The sequence below is a fragment of the Hypanus sabinus genome, assembly GCF_030144855.1.
Source record: "Hypanus sabinus isolate sHypSab1 chromosome 1 unlocalized genomic scaffold, sHypSab1.hap1 SUPER_1_unloc_5, whole genome shotgun sequence".
NCBI lineage: Eukaryota > Metazoa > Chordata > Chondrichthyes > Myliobatiformes > Dasyatidae > Hypanus > Hypanus sabinus.
Window position 1 is genome coordinate 625826 of NW_026778912.1, and position 12176 is coordinate 638001.

General features: G+C 49.4%; 1 protein-coding gene across 1 annotated transcript in view; it reads left to right on the plus strand.

Moving 5' to 3' along the window:
• The first annotated feature begins 11673 nt into the window (after positions 1–11673).
• LOC132385403 (potassium-transporting ATPase alpha chain 1-like) overlaps positions 11674–12176 on the plus strand; it is a 44945-nt gene continuing 44442 nt past the window's right edge. The window contains exon 1 of the mRNA XM_059957449.1: positions 11674–11774. Within this exon, the coding sequence (XP_059813432.1) occupies positions 11763–11774 (12 nt within the window). The 5' untranslated portion in view covers positions 11674–11762. The remainder of the gene's footprint in view (positions 11775–12176) is intronic.

A 12176-nucleotide genomic window follows, 5' to 3' on the forward strand; every position in this document is an offset into this window, starting at 1 on the left:
ACAGTGTCCTATTCACTCGGAAGACAGAGTTCAGTCTGGTTTGTCCACACTGGGAGTACAGTGTCCTATTCACTGGGAAGACAGTGTTTAGTCTGGTTTGTCCACACTGGGAGTACAGTGTCCTATTCACTCGGGACACCGTGTTTAGTCTGGATTGTCCACACTGGGAGTACAGTGTCCTATGCACTCTGAAGACAGTGTTTAGTCTGGATTGTCCACACTGGGAGTATAGTGTCCTATTCACTCGGAAGACAGTGTTTAGTCTGGTTTGTCCACACTGGGAGTACAGTGTCCTATTCACTCGGAAGACAGTGTTTAGCCTGGATTGTCCACACTGGGAGTATAGTGTCCTATTCACTCGGAAGACAGTGTTTAGTCTGGATTGTCCACACTGGGAGTACAGTGTCCTATTCACTCGGAAGACAGTGTTTAGTCTGGTTTGTCCACACTGGGAGTACAGTGTCCTATTCACTCGGAAGACAGTGTTTAGCCTGGATTGTCCACAATAGGAGTACAGTGTCCTATTCACTCGGAAGACAGTGTTTAGTCTGGTTTTTCCACACTGGGAGTACCGTGTCCTATTCACTCGGAAGACGGTGTTTAGTCTGATTTGTCCACACTGGGAGTACAGTGTCCTATTCACTCGGAAGACAGTGTTTAGTCTAGTTTGTCCTCACTGGGAGTACAGTGTTCTATTCACTCGGAAGACTGTGTTTAGTCTGTATTGTCCACACTGGTAGTACAGTGTCCTATTCACTCGGAAGACAGTGTTTAGTCTGGTTTGTCCACACTGGGAGTATAGTGTCCTATTCACTGGGAAGACGGTATTTACTCTGGTTTGTCCACACTGGGAGTACAGTGTCCTATTCACTCGGAAGACAGTGTTTAGTCTGGATTGTCCACACTGGGAGTACAGTGTCCTATGCACTCTGAAGACAGTGTTTAGTCTGGATTGACCACACTGGGAGTACAGTGTCCTATTCACTCGGAAGACGGTGTTTAGTCTGGTTTGTCCACACTGGGAGTACAGTGTCCTATTCACTCGGAAGAGGGTGTTTAGTCTGGTTTGTTCACACTGGGAGTAATGTGTCCTATTCACTCGGAAGAGAGTGTTTAGTCTGGTTTGTCCACACTGGGAGTACAGTGTCCTATTCACTCGGAAGAGAGTGTTTAGTCTGGATTGTCCACACTGGGAGTACAGTGTCCTATTCACTCGGAAGACAGTGTTTAGTCTGGTTTGTCCACACTGGGAGTACAGCGTCCTATTCACTCGGAAGACAGTGTTTAGTCTAGTTTGTCCACACTCGGAGTACAGTGTCCTATTCACTCGGAAGTCAGTGTCTAGACTGGTTTGTCCACACTGGGAGTATAGTGTCCTATTCACTCGGAAGAGAGCGTTTCCTCTGGTTTGTCCACACTGGGTGTACAGTGTCCTATTCACTCGGAAGACAGCGTTTACTCTGGTTTGTCCATACTGGGAGTATAGTGCCCTATTCACTGGGAAGACAGCGTTTAGTCTGGATTGTCCACACTGGGTGTACAGTGTCCTATTCACTCGGAAGTCAGCGTTTAGTCTGGTTTGTCCACACTGGGAGTACAGTGTCCTATTCACTGGGAAGACGGTGTTTACTCTGGTTTGTCCACACTGGGAGTACAGTGTCCTATTCACTCGGAAGACAGCTTTTACTCTGGTTTGTCCACACTGGGAGTACAGTGTCTTATTCACTCGGAAGACAGTGTTTAGTGTGGTTTGTCCACACTAGGGGTACAGTGTCCTATTCACTCGGAAGACAGCGTTTGCTCTGGTTTGTCCACACTGGGAGTACAGTGTCTTATTCACTCGGAAGACAGTGTTTAGTCTGGTTTGTCCACACTAGGGGTACAGTGTCCTATTCACTGGGAAGACGGCGTTTCCTCTGGTTTGTCCATACTGGGAGTACAGTGTCCTATTCACTCGGAAGACGGTGTTTACTCTGGTTTGTCCACACTGGGAGTACAGTATCCTATTCACTCGGAAGACGGTGTTTAGTCTGGTTTGTCCACAATAGGAGTACAGTGTCCTATTCACTCGGAAGACGGTGTTTACTCTGGTTTGTCCACACTGGGAGTACAGTGTCCTATTCATTCGGAAGACGGTGTTTAGTCTGGTTTGTCCACACTGGGAGTACAGTGTCCTATTCACTCGGTGTTTAGTCTGGTTTGTCCACACTGGGAGTACAGTGTCCTATTCACTCGGAAGACGGTGTTTAGACTGGTTTGTCCACACTGGGACTACAGTGTCCTATTCACTCAGAAGACAGTGTTTAGTCTGGTTGGTCCACACTGGGAGTACAGTGTCCTATTCACTCGGAAGACAGTGTTTAGTTTGGTTTGTCCACACTGGGACTACAGTGTCCTATTCACTCGGAAGACAGTGTTTAGTCTGGTTTGTCCACACTGGGAGTACAGTGTCCTATTCACTCGGAAGACGGTGTTTAGTCTGGTTTGTCCACACTGGGAGTACAGAGTCCTATTAACTCGGAAGACCGTGTTTAGTCTGTATTGTCCACACTGGGAGTACAGTGTCCTATTTACTCGGAAGACAGTGTTTAGTCTGGTTTGTCCACACTGGGAGTATAGTGTCCTATTCACTGGGAAGACAGTGTTTAGTCTGGATTGTCCACACTGGGAGTACAGTGTCCTATTCACTCGGAAGACTGTGTTTAGTCTAGTTTGTCCAGACTGGGAGTACAGTGTCCTATTCTCTCGGAAGACAGTGTTTAGTCTGGATTGTCCACACAGGGAGTACAGTGTCCTAATCACTCGGAAGACAGTCTTTAATCTGGTTTGTCCACACTGGGAGTACAGTGTCCTATTCACTCGGAAGACAGTGTTTAGTCTGGTTTGTCCACACTGGGAGTACAGTGTCCTATTCACTCGGAAGACAGAGTTTAGTCTGGTTTCTCCACACTGGGAGTACAGTGTCCTATTCACTGGGAAGACAGTGTTTAGTCTTGTTTGTCCACACTGGGAGTACAGTGTCCTATTCACTCGGAAGACAGTGTTTAGTCTGGTTTGTCCACACTGGGAGTACAGTGTCCTATTCACTCGGAAGACAGAGTTTAGTCTGGTTTCTCCACACTGGGAGTACAGTGTCCTATTCACTGGGAAGACAGTGTTTAGTCTTGTTTGTCCACACTGGGAGTACAGTGTCCTATTCACTCGGGACACCGTGTTTAGTCTGGATTGTCCACACTGGGAGTACAGTGTCCTATTCACTCGGAAGACAGTGTTTAGCCTGGATTGTCCACAATAGGAGTACAGTGTCCTATTCACTCGGAAGACAGTGTTTAGTCTGGTTTTTCCACACTGGGAGTACCGTGTCCTATTCACTCGGAAGACGGTGTTTAGTCTGATTTGTCCACACTGGGAGTACAGTGTCCTATTCACTCGGAAGACAGTGTTTAGTCTAGTTTGTCCACACTGGGAGTACAGTGTTCTATTCACTCGGAAGACTGTGTTTAGTCTGGATTGTCCACACTGGGAGTACGGTGTCCTATTCACTCGGAGGACAGTGTTTAGTCTGGATTGTCCACACTGGGAGTACAGTGTTCTATTCACTCGGAAGACGGAGTTTACTCTGGTTTGTCCACACTGGGAGTACAGTGTCCTATTCACTCGGAAGACAGCGTTTACTCTGGTTTGTCCACACTGGGAGTACAGTGTCCTATTCACTCGGAAGACAGTGTTTAGTCTGGATTGTCCACACTGGGAGTACAGTGTCCTATTCACTCGGAAGACAGTGTTTAGTCTGGTTTGTCCACACTGGGAGTACAGTGTCCTATTCACTCGGAAGACAGTGTTTACTCTGGTTTGTCCACACTGGGAGTATAGTGTCCTATTCACTGGGAAGACAGGGTTTAGTCTGGATTGTCAACACTGGGTGTACAGTGTCCTATTCACTCGGAAGTCAGCGTTTAGTCTGGTTTGTCCACACTGGGAGTACTGTGTCCTATTCATTCGGAAGACGGTTTTTAGTCTGGTTTGTCCACGCTGGGAGTACAGTGTCCTATTCACTGGGTAGACGGTGTTTACTCTGGTTTGTCCACACTGGGAGTACAGTGTCTTATTCACTCGGAAGACAGTGTTTAGTGTGGTTTGTCCACACTAGGGGTACAGTGTCCTATTCACTCGGAAGACGATATTTACTCTGGTTTGTCCACACTGGGAGTACAGTGTCTTATTCACTCGGAAGACAGTGTTTAGTCTGGTTTGTCCACACTGGGAGTATAGTGTCCTATTCACTGGGAAGACGATATTTACTCTGGTTTGTCCACACTGGGAGTACAGTGTCCTATTCACTCGGAAGACAGTGTTTAGTCTAGTTTGTCCACACTGGGAGTACAGTGTTCTATTCACTCGGAAGACAGTGTTTAGTCTGGTTTGTCCACACTGGGAGTATAGTGTCCTATTCACTGGGAAGACGATATTTACTCTGGTTTGTCCACACTGGGAGTACAGTGTCCTATTCACTCGGAAGACAGTGTTTAGTCTAGTTTGTCCACACTGGGAGTACAGTGTTCTATTCACTCGGAAGACAGTGTTTAGTCTGTATTGTCCACACTGGTAGTACAGTGTCCTATTCACTCGGAAGACAGTGTTTAGTCTGGTTTGTCCACACTGGGAGTATAGTCTCCTATTCACTGGGAAGACGGTATTTACTCTGGTTTGTCCACACTGGGAGTACAGTGTCCTATTCACTCGGAAGACAGTGTTTAGACTGGATTGTCCACACTGGGAGTACAGTGTCCTATTCACTCGGAAGACCGTGTTTAGTCTGGATTGTCCACACTGGGAGTACAGTGTCCTATGCACTCTGAAGACAGTGTTTAGTCTGGATTGTCCACACAGGGAGTACAGTGTCCTATTCACTCGGAAGTCAGTGTTTAGTCTGGATTGTCCACACAGGGAGTACAGTGTCCTATTCACTCGGAAGTCAGTGTTTAGTCTGGATTGTCCACACTGGGAGTACAGTGTCCTATTCACTGGGAAGACGGTATTTACTCTGGTTTGTCCACACTGGGAGTACAGTGTCCTATTCACTCGGAAGACAGTGTTTAGTCTGGATTGTCCACACTGGGAGTACAGTGTCCTATTCACTCGGAAGACGGTGTTTAGTCTGGATTGTCTACACTGGGATTACAGTGTCCTATTCACTCGGAAGACGGTGTTTAGTCTGGATTGTCCACACTGGGAGTACAGTGTCCTATTCACTGGGAAGACGGTATTTACTCTGGTTTGTCCACACTGGGAGTACAGTGTCCTATTCACTCGGAAGACAGTGTTTAGTCTGGATTGTCCACACTGGGAGTACAGTGTCCTATTCACTCGGAAGACGGTGTTTAGTCTGGTTTGCCCACACTGGGAGTACAGTGTCCTATTCACTCGGAAGACGGTGTTTAGTCTGGTTTGCCCACACTGGGAGTACAGTGTCCTATTCACTCGGAAGACAGTGTTTAGTCTGGTTTGTCCAGACTGGGAGTACAGTGTCCTATTTACTCGGAAGACGGTGTTTAGCCTGGTTTGTCCACACTGGGAGTACAGTGTCCTATTCACTCGGAAGACAGTGTTTAGTCTGGTTTGTCCAGACTGGGAGTACAGTCTCCTATTCACTCGGAAGACAGCGTTTAGTCTGGTTTGTCCAGACTGGGAGTACAGTGTCCTATTTACTCGGAAGACGGTGTTTAGTCTGGTTGGTCCACACTGGGAGTACAGTGTCCTATTCACTGGGAAGACGGTGTTTAGTCTGGTTTGTCCACACTGGGTGTACAGTGTCCTATTCACTCGGAAGACTGTATTTAGTCTGGTTGTCCCATCACAGGAAGAATGTGCCAGTTTTGGAGAGGGTACCGAAGAGATTCACCAGGATGCTGTCCGGACTAGAGGGCATGAGCTGGAAGGAGAGTTTGGACAGGCTTGTGGTGCATTCTCTGAGAGGATATCTGATGGAAGTTTTTAATGTTATGAGAAGATGGGTCAGAGCGGACAGCCAGTATCTGGAATTGTCTGGAAATATCTGGAACGTGCATTCAAAGGGAGAGGGATGAAGGAAATCTGGTGGACAAGTCTTTTTTTCATGGAGATTTTGAACCGCCGCCAATCAGCGACTGTGGTCGTGAGAAGATGTGGCTGACTCGGTTTCGCTGAGTGAGTACATGATGCATCGAATCATGGGAACTTGGCATTCAAACAGTGGCCAATCAGTGATCCGGATCGATTGGCAAGAACGAATTAAAATAAGGGAGTGCCAATTGGAACGGCCATTGTTGGAGTTTACGGTGTAAGAGTGGTTATTCTAGGCTTGAGTGAGAAAAGGCATCAAAGCTAGAGGTAGACTCCCCCCCCCCTCCCAGTTTATTTATTGAGTTTCCTTCTTTATATTTGCACAGTTAGAGAAGCCAGGCAGGATAGTTGAATGCCCCTCTTGTGGGATGTGGGAAGGCAGCGAGATCTCCAGCATTCCTGAAAATGACACCTGCAAGAAGTCCGTCCCACTGCAGCTTCACACAGGCTGTTACGGAGTTGTAGCTGGAAGACCGTTCGGCAGGATGAGCCGGAGTTGGATAGGACATAGAAATGTCGGATAGGACATAGGAAGAGGTAATTACACCCGAGGTGCAGGGCACAGATGACTGGATGACAGTCAGGAAGGGGAACGGGATCAGGGAGCCAGTGAGGAGTTCCCCTGTGGCAATCCCCCTCAGCAAGAGCTGTACTATGTTGGATGCTGTTGAGGAGGATGATGCAGCTTGACCAAGTCTCTGTGACTCAGATGGGAAAGGCGGAGAAGAGATGAGCTTTGGTGACAGAGGATTCATTAATTAGGGGAACAGAAAGGAGCTTCTACGAATGAGAAGGAGATTCCTGAGTTGTATGTTGTCTCCAGGGTGCCAGGGCCTGGGACATCTTGGATCAAGTTCTTAGCATTCTTAAGTGAGCAGCCAGAGGTCGTGGTCCAGATAGGTACCGGTGATATACTGTAGGTCGGAAGCGTGTTGAGGTTCTGCAAAGTGAGTTCAGGGAGTTAGGTGCCAAGTTAAAGGACAGGACCTCCAGGATTGTGATCTCAGGATTGCTACCTGTGCCATGCGCTAGTGAGGCCAGAAATAGGAAGATCATACAGTTTAACACGTGGTTAAGAATTCGGTGTTGAAGGGAGATCTTTGGGCTCTCTTCCAGGGAAGATGGGGCCTGTACAGAAGAGATGGTTTGCACCTGAACTGGAGGGGCAATAATATCCTAGTGGGAAGGTTTGCTAATAACACACAGGGGTGGGGGTGTGCTAAACTAGTCTGCAGTGTGACGGGAACCAGAGTGTCCTAACGGATATTGGAGAGGTTGTGTGGAGACAAGTGTTTTTACGACCTCAAGGTCAGAGATCTTGACAAAATCAAAAAGCTGAGCAGTGTGTGGCTAATGTTCTGAGCTGCTTATCTTTCAAGGCAAGAAGTATTGTAGGAAAGGCGGATGATCTCAGCACGTGAATCAACACATGCAACTATGGTCGTGAGACTCGGTTGCAAGCGGGGCAGGACGGACAGCTCGGCGTTTTGCTCTTCTCCACGACGAGCACTACCAGAGTTTGCAGCAGGTTCTGGACCGGCTGGAAAATGAAGACAAGTGCAAAGTTTTACACTTTGGTAGAACCATCCAGGGTAGTTCTTACACAGAGAATGTGGGACAACAGAGGGATCTGGGAATACAGGTTCATAATTCATTGAAAGTGGCATCACAGGTGGATAGGGTCATGAAGAAAGCTTTTGGCATACTGGCCTTCGTAAATCAATGTACTGAGTGCAGGAGATGGGACGTCATGTTGAAATTGTACAGGACGTTGCTGAGGCCCAATATGGAGTGTTATACGTGTGGCGTTTTGGTCACCTACCTACAGGAAAGAGTTTGAATAAGTTTGAAATAAGTTTGAAGGAGGACAGAGAAAATTTACAAGGATGTTGCCGGGTCTGGATGACCAGAGTTATAAGGAAAGATTGAATACGTTAGGTCCTTAATTCTTGGAAAGTAGAAGATTGAGGGGAGATTTGATAGAGGTATACAAAGTTATGAGGGGTATAGATAGGGTAAATGCAAGCAGGCTTTTACTGAGGAGGTTGGGTGGGATTCTAACCAGAAGTCATGGGTTAAGGGTGAAAGTTAAAGTGTTTAAGGGGAATGTGAGGGGGAACTTCTTCACCTTGAGGGTCAGAAGATGGGGAATGAACTGCCAGTGCAAGTGGTGCATGTGAGCTCGATTTCGATGTTCAGGAGAAGCTCAGATAGGTAGATGGATAGTAGGGGTATGGTCTGGGTCTCAGTCAAAGGGAGCAGGCAGCTTGGATGGTTCAGCAAGGACTAGATGGGCCAAAGGGCCTGTTTCTGTGCTGTACTCTCCTAGGACTGTACGACTCTGGAGAATGATGCATGAGTGCGGGACCTGTCCCACAGTGAGCGTCAGTCTTTCCCTGCAGGCTTCAGGTGAGAGGGGAAATAGTTGGAAGGAGATGTGAGGGGCAAGTTCTTTTACACGGAGAGTGGGGGGGTGCCTGGAGTGTGCTGGCAGGGTCGCCGGTGGAGACAGATATAACAGAGTTGTTTAACAAGCTCTTTATAACATGGACGTGCAGAGAAGGGAGGGACATGGACCGTTCGCATGGAGATGCGATCAGTGAGGTTGGCATTGCGGTCAGCACAGACATGATAGGCTGAAGGGCCTGTCACTGGACTCGTGTTGTGATCATCCGACGAGTGAGAAACCAGCAATGTGTAAGTCACTGGGTCACCTTGGGCACCCTGCCGATTAGTGAATGAACGAGGGATTGGATCAGATAAGGTATCGGCCTGATATTGTTCGGGTTCCTGACTGCTCGATTAAGGCAGAGAGCAAACAGAATCCGAGCAATACTTATCAGGAACATGCCAGCCGGAGATGCACGTGACGGGCCCAGGAGGTTGGTGCCAGAGGCAGTGACCTCCAGCAGGAGGCAGGGATACCAACTCCCTGGGACAGCAAAGGAGGTGCCTAACTGTCAAACTCTCGACCATACACCCTCCCCGTCTCTGTGACCCCCTCTGGACCATACACCCTCCCCGTCTCTGTGATCCCCACTGGACCATACACCCTCCCTGTCTCTGTGATCCCCTCTGGATCATACACCCTTCCTGTCTCTGTGATCCCCACTGGACCATACACCCTCCCTGTCTCTGTAACACCCTCTGGACCATACACCCTCCCTGTCTCTGTGATCCCCTCTGGACCATACACCCTCCCCGTCTCTGTGATCCCCACTGGACCATACACCCTTCCTGTCTCTGTGATCCCCTCTGGACCATACACCCTTCCTGTCTCTGTGATCCCCACTGGACCATACACCCTCCCTGTCTCTGTGATCCCCTCTGGACCATACACCCTCCCTGTCTCTGTGATCCCCTCTGGACCATACACCCTCCCCGTCTCTGTGATCCCCACTGGACCATACACCCTCCCTGTCTCTGTGATCCCCTCTGGACCATACACCCTTCCTGTCTCTGTGATCCCCACTGGACCATACACCCTCCCTGTCTCTGTAACACCCTCTGGACCATACACCCTCCCCGTCTCTGTGATCCCCTCTGGACCATACACCCTCCCTGTCTCTGTAACACCCTCTGGACCATACACCCTCCCTGTCTCTGTGATCCCCACTGGACCATACACCCTCCCTGTCTCTGTAACACCCTCTGGACCATACACCCTCCCTGTCTCTGTAACACCCTCTGGACCATACACAATCCCTGTCTCTGTGATCCCCACTGGACCATACACCCTCCCCGTCTCTGTGATCCCCACTGGACCATACACCCTCCCTGTCTCTCTGATCCCCTCTGGACCATACACCCCTCTCTGTCTCTGTGATCCCCTCTAGTCCCTACCCCACCCCGTCTCTGTGACCCCCTCTGGACCATACAACCCTCCCCGTCTCTGTGACCCCCTCTGGACCATACACCCCTCTCTGTCTCTGTGACCCCCTCTGGAGAATACACCCTCCCTGAATCTGTGACGTATCTGTCTCCTAGTACCCTCTCCATCTCTGGTCTTTGTCCTATGCTCTACAGCCTGTGCTCCCCTCTGGAGCGTACACCCCTGTCCCTCTTTGTGACCCCCTTCAGACACTGAACCCCTCCCTGTGACACCGACCTGCCCTGACACTTCTTTACAGCTTTATGACACCATCTGGCCCTCTCATCCCCTCCCTGTCTCTGTAAATCCCTCTGGCCCCTACGAACTCTCCCAGGCTACACTCACATATAGAATTAGACGTGTATTTATTACTTGCATGGATAGAAGATTGTCTGACTGGCAAGAATCATGTTGGGAATAAAGGGGGGCCTTTTCTGGTTTGCTTCCTGTTCGCTTTGTTTTGTGTTACATGTCAATGACTTGGATGATGGGTTTGCAGACGATGCAGCGATGGGCGGCGGGCTAGGTGGTGTCGAGGGAGCATGGAATCCACAGAAGGAGTTAGACAGATTAGGAGAACAGGCAGAGTAGCAAATGGAATACAGAATTGGGAAGAGTGTGTGGTCACACACTTTGGACGAAGGAATAAAGGCATTCACGGTTTCCTAGAGACTTGGGTGTCCACTAAAGGTTTATTTACCAGCTGAGTGGGTGGTTAAGAAGGCAAATGCAATGTTAGCACTTATTTTAAGATGATTCAAATATAAAAGCCGGGATGTGAAGCTGAAGATTTATCAGCCACTGGTCAGACTGCACTTGGAACATTGTGAGGAGCATCGGAGAGGGTCACGAGGATGATTCGGGAATGAAAGGGTTAACGCATGAGGAGCGTTTGATGGCTCTGGGCCTGTACTCGCTGGAGTTTAGAAGAGTGAAGGGGATCTCACTGAAATGTGTTGAATATTGCAAGGCCTGGATAGAGTGGATGTTTCATATAGTGGGACCAGAGGCCACGGACTCTGAATAGAGGGACGACCGTTGAGAACAGAGCTGAGGAGGAATTTCTTTAGCCAGGGTGGCGAATCTGTGGAATTCGTTGCCATAAATGGCTGTGGAGACCAAGTCATTTGATATATTTAAAGTGGGAGGTAATACGTTCTTAATTAGTAAGGCTTCAAGGTTGTGGGGAGAAGGCAGGAGAATGGGGTTGACTGTGATAATGTCAGGCCATGGAGAGGAGTCGATGGGCTGAATGGTCTGATTCTGCTCCTATGTCTAATGGTTTCATATAAACCCCCAAACCCTTGGAATAGATCCCATACTGTAACCCATCTCTGGGAATCTGCTATTCTATATGTGAACCCCCGAACCCCCGGATTAAATCCCATACTGTAACCCATCTCTGGAGATCTGCTATTCTATATGTGAACTCCCGAACCCCTGGATTAAATCCCGGCCAGGAACCTACTCCTGGAGCTCCGCTGGCGGTGAAGGGGTTAAGGCGCTGACCTTGTTCGGCGGCGGTGAAGGTGGGCTGCCCGGAGCCGTGCGTCCGTGGGGAGGCTCCGATAAGCCGCTATCAGACCTTCGTCACGGCCGGGTGACACTGGTTCCTGCACCGGTCGACACTCCCCTCCCCTCCGGCGAGCTCCCCTCGGGGGCGGGTAGAAAGGGAGGTGATAAAGGGAGCCGCCGGCGCCTCGGGTTTGCTCTTGGCTCAAGTCTCCCGCTACGGCTGGAAAGGGATTTACCTGGAAACCGAACACCACAACATCCCACCAACGCAACCATGGTTAAATCGGTAAGTGTGGGGTTAACCAGCTCTGGACTCCGTCAAATCTTTCCCATTTAAAACTCGCCCTGGAGATTTCCATTCCGACCAGGAACTCATTGTCCTCCGCACCCCCCCCCCCCCCACACCAAACTCCGTCCCTTTAGTCAAACAGCGAGGAATCAGATCCTTCGGCCCATTTGGTCTGTGCTAACCCTCTCCCTTTGAGGTAGAGCCACACCAGGGGTTGAGAGGTGAAAATGTTGGAGGCAGGATCCTCAGGAGCTCTGACTTATAGGGGGACCCCGGGGTCCAAGAACACCGCTCCCTGAACACGGTCACACAGGTAGTCGAGACGGTAAAGAGGGACGTTATGGATGATTAACAGTGGCCACCCCAGCACAGGAAGGGTGTGGGGAGGGTGCAGAAGGG